The sequence below is a fragment of the Amblyomma americanum genome, chromosome 7 (genome assembly GCF_052857255.1).
Source record: "Amblyomma americanum isolate KBUSLIRL-KWMA chromosome 7, ASM5285725v1, whole genome shotgun sequence".
NCBI lineage: Eukaryota > Metazoa > Arthropoda > Arachnida > Ixodida > Ixodidae > Amblyomma > Amblyomma americanum.
This window is the reverse complement of record NC_135503.1, coordinates 41,937,340-41,960,105: the sequence shown is the minus strand read 5'-3', so window position 1 is coordinate 41,960,105 and position 22,766 is coordinate 41,937,340. Positions and strand designations below refer to the sequence as shown.

Below are 22,766 nucleotides of genomic sequence, written 5' to 3'. Positions count from 1 at the left end.
GAGAAGGACAGGGGCAGACGAGCGTGAGTCGTCCGAGCCACCTGAATGTGACCGCGAGGCGGCGACATTTTTTGATCATCTCCGCCCCTCTTTCTCCCTCCTTTGAATGACGCGGCACCCTCGGACGGAGAGAGAAAAATGCAAAGGAAAAGTAGAGGCAGTAAAGATGCGCCTCTGAATCAGCCTTGGTTCCCTCTCTCAACTGACGCGCACTGAAGAACGCGTGTCACGCTAAGCGAGTATATATACACTCCTGCGTGCGGCTTACGTGCAACAGGTGTCGGAAGGGGTGGGGAAAGGGGGGGGGGGGCGGTATGTAAAGTCGCGGACAAAATAATATGGACCGCGCTTCAGCAGCCAAAGTCTTCTGAAGCGTTACCTAGCGAGAAGTAATTGATGTTTGATGCTTAAGCAAGTGATATTTACGTTTGCCCTTGCACACAAAGGCAGCAAACATTTCTATTTCCGTTACTCGACGCGACAGGAGAGTTTGAACGCGGAAGCGCGGTCCATATTATTCTGTCCGCGACTATACATACGCGGCCTCGGAGAGCTAAATATTCGCAGGGACACATCACGTGTTGGCAACGCGGTAGCATTAGAAGCTGTTGGTGCCTTTACCGGAGGTGACGTCATTGCCTCTCTGGTGATGTAATTTCCCTGCAGCCAATGGGACATATCCGGTCTGATGACGTCACTTCCTCCGTCCAAAGGGAATTATTCAGTCTGTTGACGTCAAGTCCTTCCAGCCAACGGGAATTATTCGATCTGGTGACGTCAGTTCCTTCCGGGCAATGGGCGAATTTTATTACCGACGGCGCATGTTTTCCCCCGATGAGGCTTTTAGTGCTATTTCATTACTAACGCAACCGGACTGAGACAAGGCGCAGTGAGAGAACGCCAGTCAAGAAAAGTGTCACAACCAAGGCGGCACAACCTGTCCGCTGTCATTCATCGCATGTTTACAAGTGGTAAATTCAGAGGGCTAAGGCCTCGGGCTGAGGTCGGGATGAGAGTTTGTCGACTTCAATTATGCTGATGAGATTGTCACACCAAGTAGATGGGAGGCGGGTGAACTTCAGTGCATGACTTACAACAGAAGCACGCAAAGTATAACGGTAGGCTTGAAAATCCATGCGAAGGAAACTAATGTGCAGCAGTCTTGCAAGGAAGCAACAGTTTACGGTAAGCAAGCAGTGAGCTGTTTTGAAGCATCTAGGGGGCACATTTGTCTGGTGCATATAGTGACCGAAAATCCGGGTCATGAGAAATATGCCAGGCAAATAAAATTTGGTTGGAATGCATTCGGGTTAGAGCAGGCACTGTCAGGTTATGTGGGCAGAAGCTTACATATATCCCTCCTTTCAAGAGAGACATATGTAATAATCGAATCCTGCCATGCACTCGTCTGGGGATAAACGTTTCAGGGTGTAGCGAACAAGCTTGAAAGTGAATTGAGGGCAACACAGCCAACTATGGAAAGGTAAACGATGGGGAGTGTGTTAGAACAGAGTGTGTTAGAGCGCGAACAGCGTAGTTATTAAAGCTATTAAAGAACAGCATGGTAAAAACTATACATTAACACTTTTGAGGGTGAATTACCCGTTCAGGCGATTGTCTTGCGCAAGCGTAGTGGTAAATATCAATTGGTTTGTGACCGAACATTCTCTAATTAGGCTTGGAATTGAACTGTGCCAAATTTATTGCATTGGATAAGATGAAATGCCCTGTATAATCTGACGAACCCGGAGAACCTGTGCAGCAAGAGGCACGTACCGCCAGTGTTATACTTAAACATGATCAACTTTATAATCCCTTCGATACGCCGAATGCTGGTAAACAGGTTGTAGGCTTGTGTGGTCTTGACTCTCCTCACATGTTATTTGCATGGCAAAAATTGGGAGCTATGTTGTGCTTACACGCTACCTGTGGCAGTGATGCGCATAAGCGTATAAAAGTCTCCTAAGTTCCGCTATACGTGACGTATGAGAAAAAGTGTAAAAACTCCGCACCGCGCTCCGTACATGTTATCATGGCAAGCGTTGTACGCATCTAAACCAAAGTGATGGCTCCACTATAATTTCCCCCTTCTGATAACATGTGAGATTTGTGTTAACGATTGAGCATGCACACCAATATGTCGGCTTCTCGACGACGCACTTTTTCCGAGGGCGCGTTGACTGAAGCCATATAGTAGAGAGTTTTAGCATAGCGTTACGTTATACCATACATCGGCTGCTGCTAGGAGCCAACAGCGCATGCGCCGTTCTGTAGGTAGCGGTGTACTTTAACGGTATCCGGTAACACCTCGCTAAAACTCTCTGATGTCTGGCATCCAATAGGTGCCTCGCAGGCCAGCAACATATCGACGCGACTCTATCGATGACTGCTGCGTGCAATGCGTTGAACCGACATATGAGACTATGCGTCTGAACAGAAAGACTCTGATTCGGTTTCCATTGCTGTCTTAATTAACCGATAGAATTGCCTTGCGCGCCGTTTTCAAAGATGTATGCGAAAGCACCCCCCCCCCCCCCCTCCAAAAAAAAAAAAGACACGCACACCGATCGAAACTCAGGGAGCGAATCAAAACAAGTGATTGATCATTCCGGGCTATGGCACCATGTTTTCTCGCAAGCGAAAATAACACTTTTGATGGCGGCATTCGAAAAGCGTTTCTTAATGCTTGCCGCTTGCCAAGTGTTATTTTGCGCGAACAGCTTGCTTTGTTGTCCAGTCGTGAATGCTAATACTGCCCACATCGTGTCATGTTGTCAACGACATATGTATTAGCCTTGAATTTATTACACGTGCACCACTTTACGCTAACCTTTCTTTCGCATGTAAAAAAAGACCCCGGAGAGTTCTAGCCCTAACGTAGCACTCCAAATCAGTTAACCCGTCACTCGCTTACACCTGTAAGCTTACACCTATAAGTTAAAGCCTCACTCGCTTACACCTGTAAACGCAAAGGTTACAAGAAGCGCCGCGCGAGTCAATCAGAAGGGCCGCCTCAATCCGCGCGTAGGTGTGAAATCTCGAAGGCACGACCCTGCGGCAATTTTTCCCTTCCATTTCTCTTTGCAGCACCGCCACGCGCAGCGCCTCCGCGACAACGACACACCTGAGCCACCTTCGAACATCCGCTTATTTCATTCTGTTTTTCTTTTTTTTTAACTCCATCGCGTGTTTACCACAACCAGGCGACTCCAATTGCCTGCCCATTATATAGACTAACTGACAGGAAGGGATGTCACATTAGAGCTAACCGCAAGATCCCATATAGCAAGCATCCCGAGAGTAAAAAAAAAAAAAGAAAGATAGAAAGGGGTAAGCGTAGCTAGCTACAGTCGGCACCGCTCTGAACTTTCTCTGAACAAACAAGTGCTCGCGCGGCTCTGCCAACACACAGAGCTCAGCGTCGGAGCCGCCGACCCAGCTATAACCCCAGCCTCGCTCAGCGCGAAAGCGGAGGACGTATCGTAAAATGTGATGGGGCGAGCGGGACCCTCTTCCTTTTGGTGGCTACCGCACAGGTGCACGGGCGGCCATTCATCGGCTCCTGGATAATTACCGGCCCCAGAGAACCGCCGCCGCTTGCCGAAAAAGAAGCCAACCAAGGAAAGAAAACCCAGCAATAACAAAAAAAGAAAACGCAGAGGACAAAACGACATAACCAGCCCTAAAAACCCGATTGAAACGCTCTCTAACCCAACGAAAGAAGAGAACAAGAACGAAGAGAGCGGACGTGGAAAGAAAGAAAGAAAAAAAAGCAAGGAAAACGAAGAAGAGGGGGTAGAAGGAACGCCGCCGTTCACTTTTCAATGCCTGCATGCTCGCATTCAAAGCGGGGGCACGAGCAGACCGGCGAGCAGCAAGGGCGGCCCTCTTTTTGGCGGCAAGGAGAAGCCGACGCGCACCGCGGTCGAGACACGCGCGCCACACTGTCTGTCGGCGGAAGAAGGCAGAGGCGGGTGGCGCGCGCGAGAGCACTCGTGATCCTCTTCTTATTCGTCCGTGTCCTCCTCCTTCACCTGTTGTAACTTTACTGCTGTTATTTTACATTATTCCCTTTACTGTTCTTTTTCTCACCGCTACGCGTCGTGTCCTGTTTGGACGACGACGTTTTTTTCTCGTTTCGCCGCGCCTATATCGCTTCTTTAATGCTGTCCTCCACGAAAGCGGTGGCGGCTGCTGAGGCAGCGACGCGCGGACATCACACGTGCCGCAGCACGCCAGACCCGTGGCCGCCGTGTTGTCGTCCATGCCGAAGCCTAGACATGCACTACGCCTGGGTGAGTGAGCTTGCACGCGTGTCCTGTCGCTGGGAATTAAGCTTAATCGGTGGCGATTTATTTGATTGCCTGTTTATGCGGCATGTGGACAACAGGCGGGTAACATGTAACCGACGGCCCGTTAGGGTAACGGAGTTGAAAGGGAAGGAAAGCGTAGCAGTGGGCGCCAGAGAGTAAGGCGAACCGTTGAGATCAGGGAGTTCGCGTGGATACATATTGCGGCGGTAGACGGTGCGGTATAGGTTTAATGAGGAATCAGTTGATGCTCTCTTTGTGGACTGCAATGGATGTAGTGTCGGATACAACTCAAGAAGGAAGCGGCTTTTCCCCGTCGAAGGACACCGTTCCAGTCAATGGCGTCAGCCGATTATCATGAGCCTGCTAGCGCTGACAATGCAGGGAGTGGCAGATGAAAGGGGACACTACCTTCCCCCCGTGGTAGGGATAATTCATTGCCTGCATTGTCGCGCTAGCGGGTTCACGGGAATCGGTCGACGCCATTGGCTGGAACGGGTTCTTTGATGGGGACAAGTCGCTTCGTTCTTGAGTTCTATCCTACTAGAGGTGGGCTGGTGGTGATGGGACATTAGTATATTTGATTTCATTTCATGGGGTTTAACGTCAAAAAGCGACTCAAACTATGAGGGACGCCGTAGTGGAGGGCTCCGGAAAGTTCGACTACCTGGTGCTCTTTAACGTGCACTGACATCGCACAGTACACGGACCTCTAGAATTTCGACTCCACCGAAATTCGACCACCGTGGCCGGGATCGAACCCGCCTCTTTCGGGTCAGCAGCCGAGCGCCATAACCACAGAGCCACCGCGGCGGCCACATCAGTATATGCAACGAGCTACGGGAGCACGAGCAGAGGATAGCAGGGAGCGAAATGGATAGATGATACGAAAACACTCCAATGCGGAGAATATATGACGTCGATCCAGAGAAGAGGGGACGGTGGGAGGGAAAAGAACGATTGGAGGAGGCTGGTTCAACAAAATATCACTGTTGACTATTGTGATCGTGGTGTGATGTTGATCACGATGAAGGTGGTGGTGGTTGCATCTGCGACAAGGTCGGTTGCGCGAATAAGAGAACCAATAGTCGGTGAAAGCATCTGGTGTTATCCCAGCGGCGAGTTGGGAGGTATGGATTATGACAGCACAAAAATGAAGAACACTGGCTCAGACTTCTGCAGCATTAAGTATGCAACGTTTTCTTTTTGGCACAGTCGGTTTGCGTGGTGTGCCCAACCAAGTCCACGGGGACAAACCTGTGCAGAAAGGTTCTCCTAAATTCTGAACCTTGGCAGAGATGGAGCTGATAGTATTTCTCATATTTTAACATGTCGCAGTCAAGAATGCGTAGCAGTCGCTTACCGCCACGGTTGCTTAAAGGCGGTGCCAGCGCCAGCAGTATTATATCTCATAGCCGGCGTTGGCCCGTCAACTGGACCATTACCACTCTCTGACATGATGTATGAAAACCGACGTGAATTGCTAACGAGACGTGCATATCACAGCCTACGAACCATCTATAGTCGGATGCAACTCAAGAACGAAGCGGCTTTCCCCCATCAAAGGACCACACCTTCCAGCCATTGGAGTGGCAGGGAGTGGCAGACGTCCACTCCCTGCATTGTCACACTATCTGGCTCATAAGAATCGACCCACTCCAAGATGTCCACTGCCTGCATTGTCACGCTAGCTGGCTCATGAGAATCGACCCACTCCAAGATGTCCACTCCCTGCATTGTCACACTAGCTGGCTCATGAGAATCGACCCACTCCAAGATGTCCACTCCCTGCATTGTCACACTAGCTGGCTCATGAGAATCGACCCACTCCAAGATGTCCACTCCCTGCATTGTCACGCTAGCTGGCTCATGAGAACCGACCCACTCCAAGATGTCCACTCCCTGCATTGTCACACTAGCTGGCTCATGAGAATCGACCCACTCCAAGATGTCCACTCCCTGCATTGTCACACTAGCTGGCTCATGAGAATCGACCCACTCCAAGATGTCCACTCCCTGCATTGTCACACTAGCTGGCTCATGAGAATCGACCCACTCCAAGATGTCCACTCCCTGCATTGTCACGCTAGCTGGCTCATGAGAATCGACCCACTCCAAGATGTCCACTCCCTGCATTGTCACACTAGCTGGCTCATGAGAATCGACCCACTCCAAGATGTCCACTCCCTGCATTGTCACGCTAGCTGGCTCATGAGAATAGGCCGACTCCAATGGCTGGAAGGTGTGGTCCTTTGATGGGGGAAAGCCGCTTCGTTCTTGAGTTGTGTTCGACTATAGGAGAAAAAACGCACAAACTGTTCCTTTCTTTTTGCCCGCGCAGGCCGGGACAAAAACTGAGGCATTACAACCATCTGTTCAAAAATTTTTGCCTACAGTATCCGCCTCCCTTCATTGCTACTGACGCTTCGATCTGTTTTGATTACTTTGCACTATTTACAGGGAGTCTTTGACAGTCACTTTCATTACACGATTGTTCAAAAGGGCCAGACGCGACGCTCGAGTTCAGGTGCATCTCGGTTGCGATGCAGAGTTCAAGGTGAGGCGATCGGGGCCAGGTATACATACGAATCCGAAAGGCATCGACGGCCAAAACTCGCCTCGCGTACCTCCAGAAGAGCGCATTTCGAAGATGTTATCACACGCGGACCGTTGCTTCGGCCACACGGGCAAACACCAGATCGAAACGCTCAAAGCTTTTTTTTTCAGCTCTCTCCATCTCTTCAGGCCCACACAATGGACGCGTACCGGAGCGCTCACCTTTCCTTTGTCGTGGGCAACTCGAGTGCGGATTAGCTTCGGTCTTGCTCACGCGCGCGCGGGGGCCTCCGGAGGCGAGATTACAACCGCTTTTACACGCGCTTGAATTTGAAGAGAAAGGAGAAGGAAAGGGGGGGGGGGAGCAGGGAGGGGGAGGCAGCACGAACACACACACAATGCAGGGAGAAGCCAGCGCTCGGCATACGAGAGCCGGTCTGGAGCCACGCGCGCGCGCTGCTAAGGCCCGTCGGTAGGTCTAATCTCGGCTTCCCGTGCAGCAGCCGCCCGCCCGCCACGGGGCTGGCAGTACACAGCACGCTCTCAGACACGGGCCATCTGGGTTTGCTTTCATCGGTTCGGCCGGTGTGCGCTCGCTCGCTTTTTAATCCCCTCTCGGGGCTCGACACGCTCGGAGGCGTTAATTTGCCTTCCTCGGCTTGCGTGCGTACGCGTGTGTGCCCCGGTGGCGAAGACGAAGATCCCCCCCACCCAGCCGCCGCCCCTCGCAAGCAAGAGTCCTCTGCAGCAGCCCCTGCTGCAAGGGCACTACGGACGGCTGGCCGTCGCCGCTGAGAGTTTGTTGAGCGGATTCTCCACGCCGGGCATCGGCGCGGGTGCGGGGGCGCTTGGCGGCGTCGGCGGCCGAAAGGAGCCGACGGACGGACGCGCGAACGTCATCGCCCCGTCTGCGCTGACAGGGCGCCCTCCTTGACAGGTCGAGTGCCGTGGGCCGGGCTCCGCACGGCAGACGTCTGCGTTTAGCCTTGACTCTTCGGGGGCTGCCGTGGCTGCTGCTAGGTGTGCGTAGACGCCTCCCGCGGCCCCCCTTTTCCTCTCTACACGCGTACGGTGTGGACGGAGTCGGTGACTTCGCGTCTTCGATGACACGCCTGGGTGCGTGCAGGCGCCGAGTCCCAGCCAGCGGGCGTGCAGAGGCGCTACGCCACGGAGATCTGGGACAGCCGGGCGCCGCGCGGGCAGTGATAGGCAAAAATGTGTTTTCTCAGAGGCTATGCCTTTCTTCGTATACGCGTGTATTTGCTACGCGCCTCGAGGACTGCGCTGGAGAGCGTGGTACTTGCCATAGCGCGTATTTGCCTACACGGTGCAGTAGGCAAAGCATGGCGACTTTCCGGAGGCAAGATGTGCTCAAGTGTTCCGCCAGGAGCCAGAATAGCGATGAGAAGATTTGGTATACAGAGTGAGCAACGAAAAAGACACACGAGGATATCAAGAAAGGAAAAGTAGAAAAAATGGACAGAGAGTTTTTAAAAGGGTTGCTGCAAACTGAGACCGTGAATCGCTTTGCTGTCTTCTATACTTGCCTCCATCTGTGTAGCCTGCCACAGCTTGGTGCGCAGTACTTTGCAGGTGCTGCTAAACTTCAGAGAGCTTAGATGAAACCTTTCTACACATTGAAGCATTCACACGGCGCAGTGGACAGCAGAGCCTAGTCCACGCTGCGCAAGGTGCGCCTGAAGCTTAGATTCGATACATCCTGCTGATTGCAGAGTTGATATCGCCTCAGTGTACTCAAGCGAATCCTCCGTGCGCAAACGTGCCAAACATGTTATATGACCGGCAGCCGGCAATGTGAGAAAAATTCTATGTGGTCGAGTGCGCTCCAACTATATGTATACAGCTATTTCGAAAGTGTACTGACTTCTTTTTTGTAACTCGCAACATCCGAAGAACTATACTCTGTTTCATCCATAGCGTGGAACGATGCCGAAGCTAGCGCACCTCATCGCGCTTCCTCTGTCCGCGCTCGAGAAATAGTTCGTCACATGTCCAACGTATACAGGCAAGGATCCATCGTTGCGACGAAGCTCAAATATCGCGACTGGCCCAACGTCCTGCACTTCGCTTTAGTTCGTACCACGTTTCCGTCCAGCCCGTCATCGAGACCCCGATGTGCAAAAGGGACGTGCAGCGGAGTGATATGCGGCTGGCAGACACGCCTAATCGCACTGACGACATCCACGCCCAAAGTGTAGTTACCTATCAGCAAAAGTTTTAACGACCTAGGGCTCAATAACTGAACGCCTGCCTGTCTTGTCCATGCTTTGCAATGCCAAGCATGTCGCCTTATACCGTTCCATGTTTTCGTCAAAAAATTCACCAAGGCTTCAGGAAGTACACGTAATACGCGGCGGAGCGATATGCTATTGCGGGCACATTCTTGGGCAATTTTGTTTTGTCAGCCCATAATCGGTCTACACGCATTTTCCGATACAATTAATAGAGTGTATCTCGACTGCCTATGGCTTTATTATCAACTTTCGCAGAAATTTTCTCGTTGATCACCTAAGGCAATTTCTACAGACTGTCTGCTGACGGCCCATAGACTTACGACCTTACATTTTCAGTAGACTATCGCCTGAAAGCATCGTTTGGCGCATATCTGTATAGAGAGGACAGCAGCAGGCAATCACACGCCCACACATTAACGCACTGGGCTTAAAAGCAATATGAGTTTTAAGTAGTCTACACGCGAACCATTTGCTTGCATCGCTCGTGGCTAAGCAGTCATCATGCAAAGTACCGGCTGGCTTCCTTGAGTTCTTCTCACTCATATATCTAAACATGGAACGTAGCCAGAATTTTTTCTCGAGAGGGGCCCAAGATAACGCCTTTTTTTTAGCGAGGGGGTGAGGCTAATCCCCCTCTGGATATGCACCTATTCAGCAAAACTCGGTGCAGCAAATGTATGGCGAGAAGGCAGAGCTGCAACGCTCGGAAGTCTATATGTGCCACGTGGGCAGGCTGAAGATGCATACGTGCACATTTTAACTTCAATGTGCCCGCGCATATTTGTCCGCCCGTCCGTTATCATCTTTGCGAAATTCTCTTGAACAACAGAAGATATGCCATGGCCGCGTAGCTGTGTAGAGGATTCCCGTGCTGTTCAAGTCTGCTTGGAAGAGGGCGAAGTAGTAGACGGAGGATAAGATATATATGGCCTTGTATACACGGCAGCCTCCGGAAGAACACCAGCCGGCTGAGCCACTGCGGCATGTGATGACGGGAGAATGAGGAGAGGAATGGCGCGTGGATTCCTGCAGTACAGTTACGCTCAGCATTTGTGGAAATGATTGCAAACTCTCCTGTATAGATATCGCCCTCGTCTTAGTTGGAGCATGATGGAGAAAAAAAAAGCAGGAGGCAAAAGAGGCTGAAAGGAAACCCGAACTCGGCAGCCTTTTCTACATCTGCCGCTTTATCTCCAGTTATTCCGTTTCACATTATACGTTCTTGAGACCAGGTCACCTAAGGAGGCAAAAAAAAGATACGAAGAGAAATTAACAGGGGATAGATAGAGTAAACAAAACAATGCGTCCCACAATTACGTCCTTTTCTCGGGGACATTATACGCGCTTTTGGAGGTCAGTCGAGCTAGTCGCTATGCACTGAACCTCTACGGTCGTCTTCGCTCATCCCGCTGCATGCAGCTAAAATACCGCCTCACTATTTCTTTTCTCGCCCATTGTTTTCTTCTGTTTCTCTTCGACAAGTTTTTCTACGGCGAGGACCACGAAATCGCAGCGGTATAAGAAGCTTGTTCGCGGGAGCTCTAGTTCGGCTGCCGCCAGCGCTTACCTAAATCCTGGCACGGGGCGCCTCTTAGGTGACCCTGCTGCACAACGACCCGGGCCACAAATCCAATCGGCAAACAGCGGCGCCACATCCCCCCTCCCTTCTCCACCTTCACGTCTTCTCTGCCTTCGCGGAGGCCCACTGATTTACGCTTTCGAAGTTCACTCTTCGAGAACAAGGGGCAGACAGGCACGCAGCCGGCCACACCAAGAGCACAGGCATAGAGAAAGGTGGCGGGGGAGAGGGGGGGGGGGGTAGCCGTGTATACGTGCCTCTGCGGTAGTTTCCGCCCGCGCACACAAGGAGAGTAGCCTCGGAGGCAGCGGAAGCAAACGGCGTTGTTTATCGGGTATACATTAAAACTGCCCGCTACGCTCTGTTTCTCCACGACGACGAAAAACCAAGGAGGATAAAAGAAAGAAGCGGATAACTGTCGGACGCACGCTTACACGCTCTTTCTCTCTCTCTACATCTGTCTCTCTGGGAGGCATGCGTCTTTTTTTCTTTTCTTTCCTTTGTTCCCCCCCTTTTCGTTCTTTCCTACGAAGTCCCAGCGTCAGCGCTCTTAGCTTCATTCACCCGAGAGGCCGCGAACGGAGGTTGGAGGATCTGACCGCCACCAACGTTGAAAGACCCCCGAGCGAACCAAGCCTTTGCTGCCCGCGCGCCTGCTGCTGCTGTATACAACGAACGGAGCGAGCTTTATACGTTTAGTTCGCGCGACGCTTTTTGATGTGTTTGCTCTGCCGTGGTGCGCGTAAAAGAAAGGATGGAAGGGAGGGAAAATGTACGAGACGGGCGGAAGGTTATGCGTAGATGTAAGAAGGGGCGGACATCGTTATGTTTTGGGCGGGCCATCAATATTTCTTCCCTCAGAGTGGGTCCTTGTCGAGGGGAAGCAAATGCACGTGGGACAGTATACTATATGCACCCCTTCCGAGCGGATCCTTTTTTTTTTACTCCGTCCCGAAATACATTTCCGCGTCCGTAAACGCGCTCACATAGTATTCGCGTCTATAGCGCCAAGCACGCGAACAAGGAGTGATGGTTGAGTTCCCTGCGGCCTTTGCGTAAAAGGTAATAGGTTTGTCGTTCTTATATATATATATATATATATATATATATATATATATATATATATATATATATATATATATATATATATATATATATATATATATATATATATATATATATATATATATATATATATATATAAAGAGGCGGAACTCGTAGCTTTCTTGAAACAAAGGTGCGGTGGTCAGTGCGGTATAGTGTCGTTATAGAGGAAACAGGGCTGCGGTCGTCCCTAATAAACGAGCCATCATCCCTAGACACAGCGAACGGGTGTTTTTTTGTTTATTATTTTGGCCCAAGCTTTGGCTTTCGCAAACGTTACCTTGCGCAATATTCGCGTGCGAGTCACTGTATCCAATTACTGATAAAATACACCTACGATAAGCTCTTCAGTGGGCCCCGACCGTTTTGGATCACGAATATTTACTGCTACTATACTGCATGCGCAGCATATACATTAGTTTTCGCTGCAAGCGGGCTTGGGCGTGCATGTGGCGTTACTTCCTTGGGGAATCTCGGGAGCGACCTGTCCATAGGCGTTTAGTAAATCAGTGCAAAAAAAAAAAAACTACGTGTGTGTGCGTGTGTCATATGGCCGGTATAGTACATATGAGGCTTAACTTCTCAAAGGAAATCATATGAGACAAACCGTTCAGTGGAGCGTTCCGGATTAATCTCCACCGCCTGCCATTCTTTAACGTACGTTCGCGCCCGCCTGTGCGTGCGTGCGTGTGTGAGGGGGGGGGGGGGGGGGGGGTGTCGCGAACACGAAGAGATATTTCGCCCAACTAGCTCCAAACAACACCAACACACACTGAGACAGGTGTATCGTAGAAATCAAAGCAGTGAGAAAAAACATAACGACGACAAGGCTTGACCACTCCTTGGCTTGGAATCTCGTTTTCGCGCGTTTATACACAAGTTATTTAACTATAATCATAAAGCCTATAAACACTGAGCTACAGTTTGAAACAAATTGCGATGCGTATACTTCATTATTTTGATCGCTAGCGTATAAAGTTAGTTGCTGGCGGTATAAACACAAGCCGCGGAAGAAGCTAGAGGTTCTCAGCCTCACTAAAGCTTACGCAAAAAGCAGCACGAGCCTTAATATAATTTACCACACCGACATCGTAACTACTGAATCCGTCGCCGAACAGATTTCGCATGCAGGAGGCAGCACATACCAGCAACGCCGGTTTTTAGAACATCACGCTGTGTATACTTCCAGCTTTATTCTTTAGCACGAAGGGCTTATATATGCGACTACAGAACGACAGCTTGGCAATAAAAGAAGCTAAAAAAAAAACGAGCACCACAAACGGCAGGAGCAGTAGCAAGTGCATGTAATGTGGGTCTTCAAATGGCGCCCGCAAATACATCCGCAGAACATGTCACGCGGCTACCGCTCGAACGGGTGCGACAACTGCACGCACTCGCACGCACACGCACGCACGCACGCACGCACAGAGGCGCGGACGAGTGAACCTAACACACACGGGCAGTGAGCGAGCACGCGTTCGCAGAGACCGCGTCTGTCACCGCGGCGTCAGGGACGCGAGAGGGAGGTTGCAGCTGCCGCACGTTGCGTGCGCACCTCGTTCGGGGCACAAAAACAAATCGTGACTTGTCTCTCGGCGCTCACGGCGGCACCTGCCAAATGAACACTGCCCTAATGAGGACACACACATGTTCGACTCCCGCCCTCGCGCGACATACGCGCGCGCGAAGCTAAGGGCCGCGAGCGCGCCTCGGTAAATGTCGGCCACGGGTCGAGTCGCGCGCGTGCGCCGCGCTCGCTTTAGTTTTATCTTTACGAGCAGGGCGACGACGACGCGGCGAAGAAAAAAAGAAAACGCAAACAGCCTGCACGCAGCAACAACTTGTCTGTGTGTGCGCAGTTAATTTGCGCTTACACGACGTAAGTTACTCCTATATATACGTACGCTTCCGTCTCCCCTCCCTCTTTGTATTTCGCTTGTTAGTTTCGTCTGCACTCGCACTTTGTGCACGTCGACCTTATTGTCCAGTGTTTCGTGGAAAAGTGTGGCCCTGTTTTACTGCACACGTTGCACAGTTTGATCTCTTATCTCACACTCCCTCTATTTCTTTATGCTTCCGTCTGGTTATCAGAGCACGACCGTTATCTCGTACACGATGCGACCACCGTCGCGATGGCAGAGGTGTTAAATGTCGACCGCCTAGCGCGCTCAAGCACTCCATGAATCATGAGGCGTGGTAAGGAGCTGTATAGTACAGACGCGGGATTTGCCCCGCTCTGTTCTAATGGCGAGTGTGCAATATATCGATGGAGGCATCGGACGCACAGGTTATGCGGGCCTCAGCGGGTCAGGCAGACTGAGGCAGCGCTAGTGGAGTTCCGCAGTGAAAATTGTTAGCTATTGGTTGTAGGTGATGGCGACGAAACTTGCGTTGCGCAGGCGCGCTGCAGAGAACGCAACGACGACTTAACTAGTGATAGCTAGCTTGCGGTCAATAATGTATACACCGAGCTCAAAACAAGGAAGCATTGCAAGTGTTGAGAGCAGTTTGCAATTATACAACAGGGTACTTAAACTATGACGTCTTCGTCGCAGCGCACAGACTACCGCAGTGAAACAAGCTTTACAGATAAACAAAACATAACTCGGAGGTCGGTGCTGAACTCTATCTACAAAAGTTCACTCTGAGTGGAATTAGCGGTTACTGTAATGAGTAATTACGCCCTTAATTGAAAACGGCTCTGTACCCTGCGATGAAGTTCCACAGCTGACACCAAGGCTATTTGCGTCACTCACCGTATACACGTCGTCGCGGTGAAATTAACTGGTTTGTTCGAGTAAATGACCGGATCTCAAGGCAAGTGAAACATAACCGGGGCTTATGGTGGATGATAATAATTATGACGAGGATGATGATAGTAATGAGAGAGAGAGGGTAGCGATGACGGCCGTGCCGATGCATATTATGCTGGAAGGTTAAGGCTGGCACAATTGACGACCTTTTTTTCCCCACTTCTCGCTTGTTCGACACTTGTCTGATTTTTTTTTCTTTTAATCTCGCCCTCACTAGTGTATTGGTGACGAGTGCCAAAAATTGTGACGCATCAGAAAAATGCGTATTTTACTTTCGATTATACCAATTCTTGCTGTGCATTTGTGGAAAACAGCGGTTTCTGAGTGAGCTCAACATCATTTTACCACCGAAGTTGTGGGGAACTGAATTACCTCGCAGCCATACGTATGCAACCTGGAGGGAAGACTGCCCTGCTGTGTAAAATATATCGATATGCACTATGTGCACTATATATCCTTTGTACTGTACATATATCGCTTTGTTGGAAACTACGAGTCAACAGGCCATAAGGAAGCAGTTTTTTCGCGGCTGGCTTAAGTCGCGAACGCTTGTGCAACCAGATTGGACTGGTCCCTTTAAAAGGCTGGAGGAGCTCTTCACGATCCTCAAGACTTGTTTTTCTGCTGCATGTCTTTTCGTATTTCTTACGGTATCTCTGCGCGAAAGTGAAGTATGCGTGTCTGTTGCGTTGATTGCTCATTATTGTAGTGTAAGGTGCTGTGTACTCTACTTTATAGGCAGCTACGCTCAGACCACTGCAGTCAGCAACTGAGGAGCTTATTGAGAAGCACAAAATAGAGCTCAGCGAGTATTATGAACGCCGCAGGTGAGGCGTTCGTGACGAGATTCGATGCATAGGATCGCGCAACTTCTTATGCGGGCGACGAGATAATATTTAGTCAGCCACGCGAGCCCACACGCGGTGCTTGTCCCATCTACTCGTTTGTACCTGCACTCCGTTGGGTTGCGATAAACATGCATTCCTAATGAACATTTGTTTGATATATATACGAGCCAACTGAATTCAAAAGTTTGTAATCCATTTATTGTCCCCTTAATGGTTTATAGCCTATGCTGTAAACTTAAAATAGTAAAGTAGGACTATAGTTGGATACAACTCAAGTACGAAGCGACTTTTCCCCATCAAAGGACCTCCTTCCAGCCAATGGCGTCGGCCGATTCTCATAACCCTGCGAGCATGATAATGCAGGGAGGGGACTACTCCTTTTCATCTGCCACTCCCAACATTGTCACGCTACCAGGGTCATGAGCATCTTCCGACGCCATTGGCTGGAAGCGGGTCCTTTGACGGGGAAAAGCCTCTTCGTTCTTGAATTGTACCAGACTGTCTCACTTTGTCTTCGCGACGAATGCTTAGTCCACAGGGGGGGGCAGACTGCGGCTGCTGATGGTTTTGCAGTTAGTCTTTAAAAGCAAGTAATTGCTCTATTACTCCTCTACAGGGAGTTACGGCACGGATACGGGGATTAGTTCCTTGGGAACTAACTGCGTTGCCACAACCATTAGTCTCCAAAAGAGCAGCCATTACTCCGCCAAAGGGCAAAACCCCGTAGCACTCTCAGCCGTTTCCGGCTCACACGCTGCGATGACGTGCGTGCATGCGTGGCCGACAGCTCTGACCGTCGCCGCTCTCTCCCTCTCCCTCTCCAACGCAGACGTAGCGCACTCGACGGCCAACAGCAGCAGCGGAGGTCCCGTCCACGCGCAGCCGCAGTGCCTGCCGGCCGACCTGAGCCTGCCGTCCAAATCGCGAGCCGTGGCCCCGTCGCCCGCGGCGCTGCTCGCCTTCCGCAAGGCCCCCGCCGCCTCCTCGGCACCCATGGCTCCCGCCGCAGCCGCAGCCGCGGGTCCCTTCGGCGGACCTTTCCCGCTGGGGGCTCCGCTGCCCCTGCTGCCGGGCTTCGCCATGGCACCCTTCGCGCCCTACCCGCTGCTCTTCCTGGCCGGAGCCAGCGCCGCGGCCCACAAGGAGGCCGCCGGCGCCCAGCTGTCGCCTGCCGCGCCCACGGTGCGCGGGGCGTCTTCGGCCACGAGCACGGTACGCGGCCGCACCGCTTCTCCCCGGAAGGCACGGTTAACTGGGGGCACACTTGAACGGGATCGCGAGGAAGAGGAGAGATGCAGTGGAAAAGGGGTGGAAAGCAGTGCGCCTAGTCCAGGGCTTGGGTGGATGGCATTAACTATTCACTTGTGCTCGGGACCATGACGGCGCAACTCACTTTATGCTTACTCACTACAGTCTACCCTGCGGGCTTTGCGCAAGGAGGGCGTACGCAAGGAGGTATTGAGCTGAATTTGGGTTCACGGGGACCTTTAAGGAAGCCGTTTGTTCTCTGTTGATGAGGGAGCCCCTCAGCATAGGTCCTTCCCTGTATACCACTCCTTTATAATGGGATATCTACATATACTTAGGCCCAACATCAAGGTTTGAAGGGCGTCAGAGCGCTCCAATGTGTCCCGACCTTGGCACGGGTTGAAGCGGAAGACCAAGCCGGCGCTCACAATCAGTGTGCGCTCGAGGGGTCAGCACTGTTGCATATGTATTTGCGCGCCATCGCAGTTAAGGCGACCTCACGCGCGGACGCATTAGTTATACAAGTGGCGCATTTCCTTTTCTCGCACAGCGCACCGCATCGTCCAGCGCCAACCACTCGCGACCGCGGGGCAAGTTCGACTTCTCGCGGCTCGCCGAGTCCGCCACGTCGCGGGACGGCGAGGCGGACGCGCGCGCCTCGCTGTCCGAAGCATCGCACCTCGACCGAACGCCGCGGCTGAGTCCGCACCAGCCGTCCGCCATGCCTCCGCAGCACCACCCCTCGGCGACGACGCAGCGAGGGCTGCTGGGCAGGCCGCCGCCGGCCTTCCCGCTGCTGCCCTCCTACTACTCGCTCCAGGGCGCCGTCGGACCGCTGGCCGGAGAGCTGTTCGAGCGAAAGCCCGTGCGAGGCCGCGGGGGATCGTCGCGGCCCAAGAAGGAGTTCATCTGCAAGTTCTGCCAGCGCCGCTTCACCAAGTCGTACAACCTGCTCATCCACGAGCGGACGCACACCGACGAGCGGCCCTACACGTGCGACATCTGCCACAAGGCTTTCCGCAGGCAGGACCACCTCAGGGACCACAGGTGAGGAGCGGGCTTCCTTGACGACGCGGGTAGTAAGTTAGCAGATCTCGGTACTCACTGAAGAGTCGCGGGTGTTTGAAATTAATCCAGAATCCTCCGCTGAACGGCAACTCTTTCGAATACCCCAAGCGCGTAGAGGGTGTTCACCCATACTAGGCAGTTACTGTGCTTTTTCGTTCGTAACCAATTATTATTACTGCAAGGGGATAGAGAGCTATGGGTGAATACCAGAAGGCAGCGGCAAGGCAGCGAACAAGGCGGCGGCAGCAAGGCATCGAGTTAGGTTAAAAGGCGGTCCAGCAGGTCTCGCGCATTGGTCACAACCGCCTTGCCCCTCTTCAGCGGATGCCTGCACTGGGCACTCTCTGGCCTGCTGCGTTGCATTACTATTATTCTTATTACTGTTGGCCGTACGCACCTTCTTTCGATACATAATCTCGAGGAGTGCAAACGACTCGAGCTCCAACGAACCGCAAAAGAGAGTGCGCAATGTTTTGGTGTATGTTTGCGCGCCGCATTGTAGCTAGTTCGTCAATTCTGCATAGGGTATAACTCGGGAACAATTTGATTACTCGAATTTATTCGACAAAAAATATAACTTCGTGGCATGGTATCCTACAATTCTTGCATCCGCAGGCGTAGCGCACCTATCCACCGACATGCATTGTGTTCAGCAGTATAGATGAATTCCACCGTCGAGCCACCACGGGTGCTACTTTCGGTGTGCACCACAGAAAAAACAACAACATTGGAACATATCACGTCGACGAGATTAACTGCAAGTATGAAATGCATTGCAAGAAAGGCATAGCACATCCTTAGGACGGCTTCCGCCCGAAGACGTTGGTTTCGGGCGCCGCGCATTCCTCGGTTGGTTCGAAACTTTGAGCGGCAGTGGTGTTAGCCCGGGAGTTGTCCTGGCGCCGCGGCTTTCAAGCGATGGGGCTGCTTGGGTTACAATCTGCGCCGGTAACCAGTGGAACCTTCGCTTCGCTGTCATTCGAGCCCGCACCACGCGCTCCCCGCTTGCGACGTGCTGGTTCCGTTAGCGTGCGCCATGCTGCATACCAATCGAACGGAAAATTTCTCAACGTTCGCTCTCTGGTTCGGAGTCATGTCCTCCCTGGCATTGACAGTGATTCCTGGAGAATGTTCGCGTCAGTTTGCCGAGAACGGGAGCTAAAGACATTTAGTGCTTAAAAATACCGGCTCGTGTGCGCATAATACGATACCATCTTAGTAAAACACGTTGCGGGGCTAGTTGATTATGCATATTCTTTCGTTAAAATTTAAGCAGCGCTAACTTTTAGGACGAATACACAGAAGACAGCGCCCCGTCCTGTCATGTCTTCTGTGTATTCGTCCTAAAAGTTAGCGCTGCTTAAATTTTATACGATACCATGCCGCGTTATATAGCGTGTGTTATGGAAGACTCCGCTGTTGGTTGCCTCTGAACGATCTGAAAACCACGAGCCAACACAACCGAAACATAGATAATTGGGTCTATAGAAAATATTTAATTGGTTTGATTTGGTTTAGGGCGGTTTAACGTCGCAAAGCGACTCAGGCTATGAGAGACGCCGTAGTGAAGGGCTCCAGAAATTTCGACCAACTGGGGTTCTTTAACGTGCACTGACATCGCACAGCACACGGGCCTCTAGAATTTCGCCTCCATCGAAATTCGACCATAGCGGCCGGGATCGAACCCGCGTCTTTCGGGTCAGCAGCCGAACGCCATAACCACTCAGCCACCGCGGCGGCTAAAATATTTAATTGAGGGTGCAGCTACTCGGAGAGTTCTGGTAAGCCAAAGTGCCTAGCTTGTCGTGGAGTTTTCCAAGCCAGGCGATTGTAAGAAATAGCAGCGTGTACGGGCAGCCTTTTCACCGAGGTAAATGTGGCCGGCGCCCAGTCAGAAGCTCAAAAAACTATTTATCCCCATGCTCACAAATGGCCGATGGGTGTCAGGCACTGATACGCTCGCGTTCCCCGCCGCTGCATCGACACCATCCTTCCTTTTTCTATCCACGACGAGCCACCCATCCGCCGCCACACTCCGCCGAGCTGAAGATGCACGTCGAATTGCCCGCCTCCGCATTTTGGACTCACAGCAGCGCCATAAACACCGCTACGACATCCGCCGCCAGCCTATCTCCTATGACCCTGGCGATCGAGTGTGGTTCTGGGACGCCGCTCCGCGAGCGTGGTTCGTGTCAGAAGTTCCTCTCCCACTACACTGGCCCTTTTGTTGTACTTGAGCGCATCAGTGATTTCAACTGCGTCGTCTCGCGCCTTACTGACAGTGGCCGATGCTTACGAAAGACCCAAGTGGTGCATATTGCTCGGCTCAAACGATTCAGCCCTCGGGAGCCTGCTAAGCTCGCCGTGGGAGGCTTCGTCTGCGGAGGGAGAAGTGTAACGTGCTTTGGGTCGACGACGAAGCGGAGGAAATCGAAAGAGTAGAGAAAAAAGAAGCTGGTCGGCGTGGCTGTGTTGAGCTGTCCGCCCCCGTCACTAAACATCTGAAATAGGCGCCCCAGTCGCGCTCAGTGCCTGCCGAGTACGGAACGATATACAGCCTTTGCTAAAAATATACAGCCCCCAAAGTTTTCATTTTAGGCCATGCAGGGCGTTTCAAATCACTCGGAGATTGATAGAGAGAGGTCTTTTCTCCTCACACCTTCCTATAGCTTACTTCCACGGTGCTGCAAGACCCCCACTGCATACGGTTTAAAAGAAAATTCCGTGGGCTGTATATCTTCGTGGAACGGTGTAGTATTGAACAGCAAAACGAACAGGTAATAATTAGGTGTAAGGAAATGAAAGCCGTAGCAACTGTCTCACTTCTTTGTGGACACCACAATCGCGCCGTGTGGGAAGGGACGAACAGGTAAACGCAGCAGGGGCGCGCGGCAGAAAATCAGGCGGGTAAACGGGATACCAGCTAAAAAATGCGACAGAAAAGTTTTTCTCGTGAAAGAAAATTTTTTGTAATATTTTTGGCCATTAACTTGGTAGTAACAAGAGAAGTTTTGTAGTGAAAATAAAATTTTCTGTAGAATTGTCCTGACCAGCCTGGTCGCAACGAAAGAATTACAGAAAGCACAACAGTACTAGAGAAAAGTACTACAGGAATAAAATGTGCCATTACGACAAAACAACAAGACATTTTATCGTATTTTCGGCGCGATTCTGTCGTTCTTTTTTCTCACTAGGATTGGTAAGTGTGCGGGCATACAGGCGGTCGCAGCTGGCTCAGGGCTTGTTCTGTTGGAAGACAGACGGAGAGGCGTTTGCCCTGCAGTTAGGTGTGCTAATGATGATGACTACAGAGATCCAATATGCTCTGCGGCACCCAAGCATCATCACCTACAGCGTAGGATTTTCGGTAAAAAAAAAAAAACGACCAATACCTTCGGTCGCATATTGAAGCAGCTTCCGCATGCATATCTAAGCCCACAATCCGGCGCAGATTAGCGAAACCTCCGAGTTCCCGCGCAAACAACCAGACCACGCGTAAACGTGTACATATGCATACATATGCCTGCTCAACGCGTCATCGTTAACCTCCTTCGGGACACTCCACAAGACGCATCGCCTTCTCGCGTGGGCCGACGTTATTAGAAGGGCGAGCAGATTGAATTTCAATTATCCCTTCGCGCGCGCGTGCTGTGCGTAAACCATTCGACGACGCGACAACGCGCACCCACAGCATGTTCATATAGCCTCGTTATAAACAAGCCGAGGAGGCGTGTGTCTGCTCGTGGGCGGTACACGCACTGCGTGCGGGCATATACATATACATATATATATACACCGTGTATATATGCGCTCGTGTAACTAAACTGCTTGCGTGTGCAGTTGCTGCAAGTGTTTCTCGCAGACGTCCCCAGCTATCATCACAGGCGTTAGCGTAGGTGTGTGCTTTGGCGGCGGCGTTCACGCTTGTGTACATGTGTTATACAAACGCTATATACGCGGGCAGCGTTCGTTTAAATTTCATTTTTCGCGCGCACACGCTGGAAAACGCCGCGCGTGTGGTTGTTGCTGCACTGTTTCGGAGTCCGCGGTGGAAAGCGCTCGATCGCTTTCGCGTTCAGCCCGAAAGTACAAAGTTTTAACCAGCGTGCCTGTGTTGCGCGCGCCGAGCGTTGGTGTCACTGCGAATACTAATGACCTCATTGCAGATATCGCGGCGTTGACAGGAGGGGGGTTAAAGGGTGATAACGAAAATAAAAAAAAACGACCGAGGAAGATGTACGCTGAAGGTGGCGTGGGAAATGCTGCGCGCGCTTCGTTTGAGTGCGAGGTCATTTGTCGCCGGGGATATTTTTAATTGCCTGTTGCGATAGTTACCTTTTTTTTATGTTTCGCGCGAAAGAACACAGTTGCTTCACGATTCGTTCTCGCGTGAGCGACTTAGAGATAAATGCCGCAATGTGCCGTTTGATCCATCGACCGGGGCTGAACAGCCAGTTTGCTACGGCGCATCCTGTAGTACGCATGCATACGTCCGTTGTATGTATAGTCAGCTGTTTGATATATTATATGCTACCCGCGTTGGAAGTTTTCGCTCTGTACTTCGCAAAACCACTTATATTTAGTTTAGGCTTGCGCTTGTAACCACAGCTGCAGGGTGCGCGGGTTTTCACTGGGTGATATCAGTGCTCAATTTGAGCTATCCCATGGTAGCTGGTTGGCGGTAGGAAATTTTCGAGATGCCAGCTGGCGAGATTGCTTCATGCGCATGAACTGACGTCATCACGTAACGAAGTCACAAGACCTATTTTAACTTGACTCGTTTAAACGAGTCACGTTACTGCACACTATGTGACGATGTCATTGCATGCGCACGACTACCATGAAATATGCGAAATATGACGGGGTGGTGTCTAGCTACTGTTGGTCGCATGCGACCCGTAGAGTGTTGCTGTGTCGCATCGCCCATTTAACTGTCGTTGGTACAGTTGAATAATTTCGCAACTGAACTCCCGAGGGCATTCTCT

At 51.5% G+C, this 22,766-nt stretch overlaps 1 protein-coding gene across 1 annotated transcript in view; it reads left to right on the top strand.

Moving 5' to 3' along the window:
• Positions 1-22,766, top strand: part of LOC144098960 (uncharacterized) — a 162,303-nt gene that overhangs the window by 137,928 nt on the left and 1,609 nt on the right. Inside the window, exons 3-4 of the mRNA XM_077631949.1 lie at positions 16,295-16,677; positions 17,264-17,760. Coding sequence (XP_077488075.1) covers positions 16,295-16,677; positions 17,264-17,760 — 880 coding nt within the window. The remainder of the gene's footprint in view (positions 1-16,294; positions 16,678-17,263; positions 17,761-22,766) is intronic.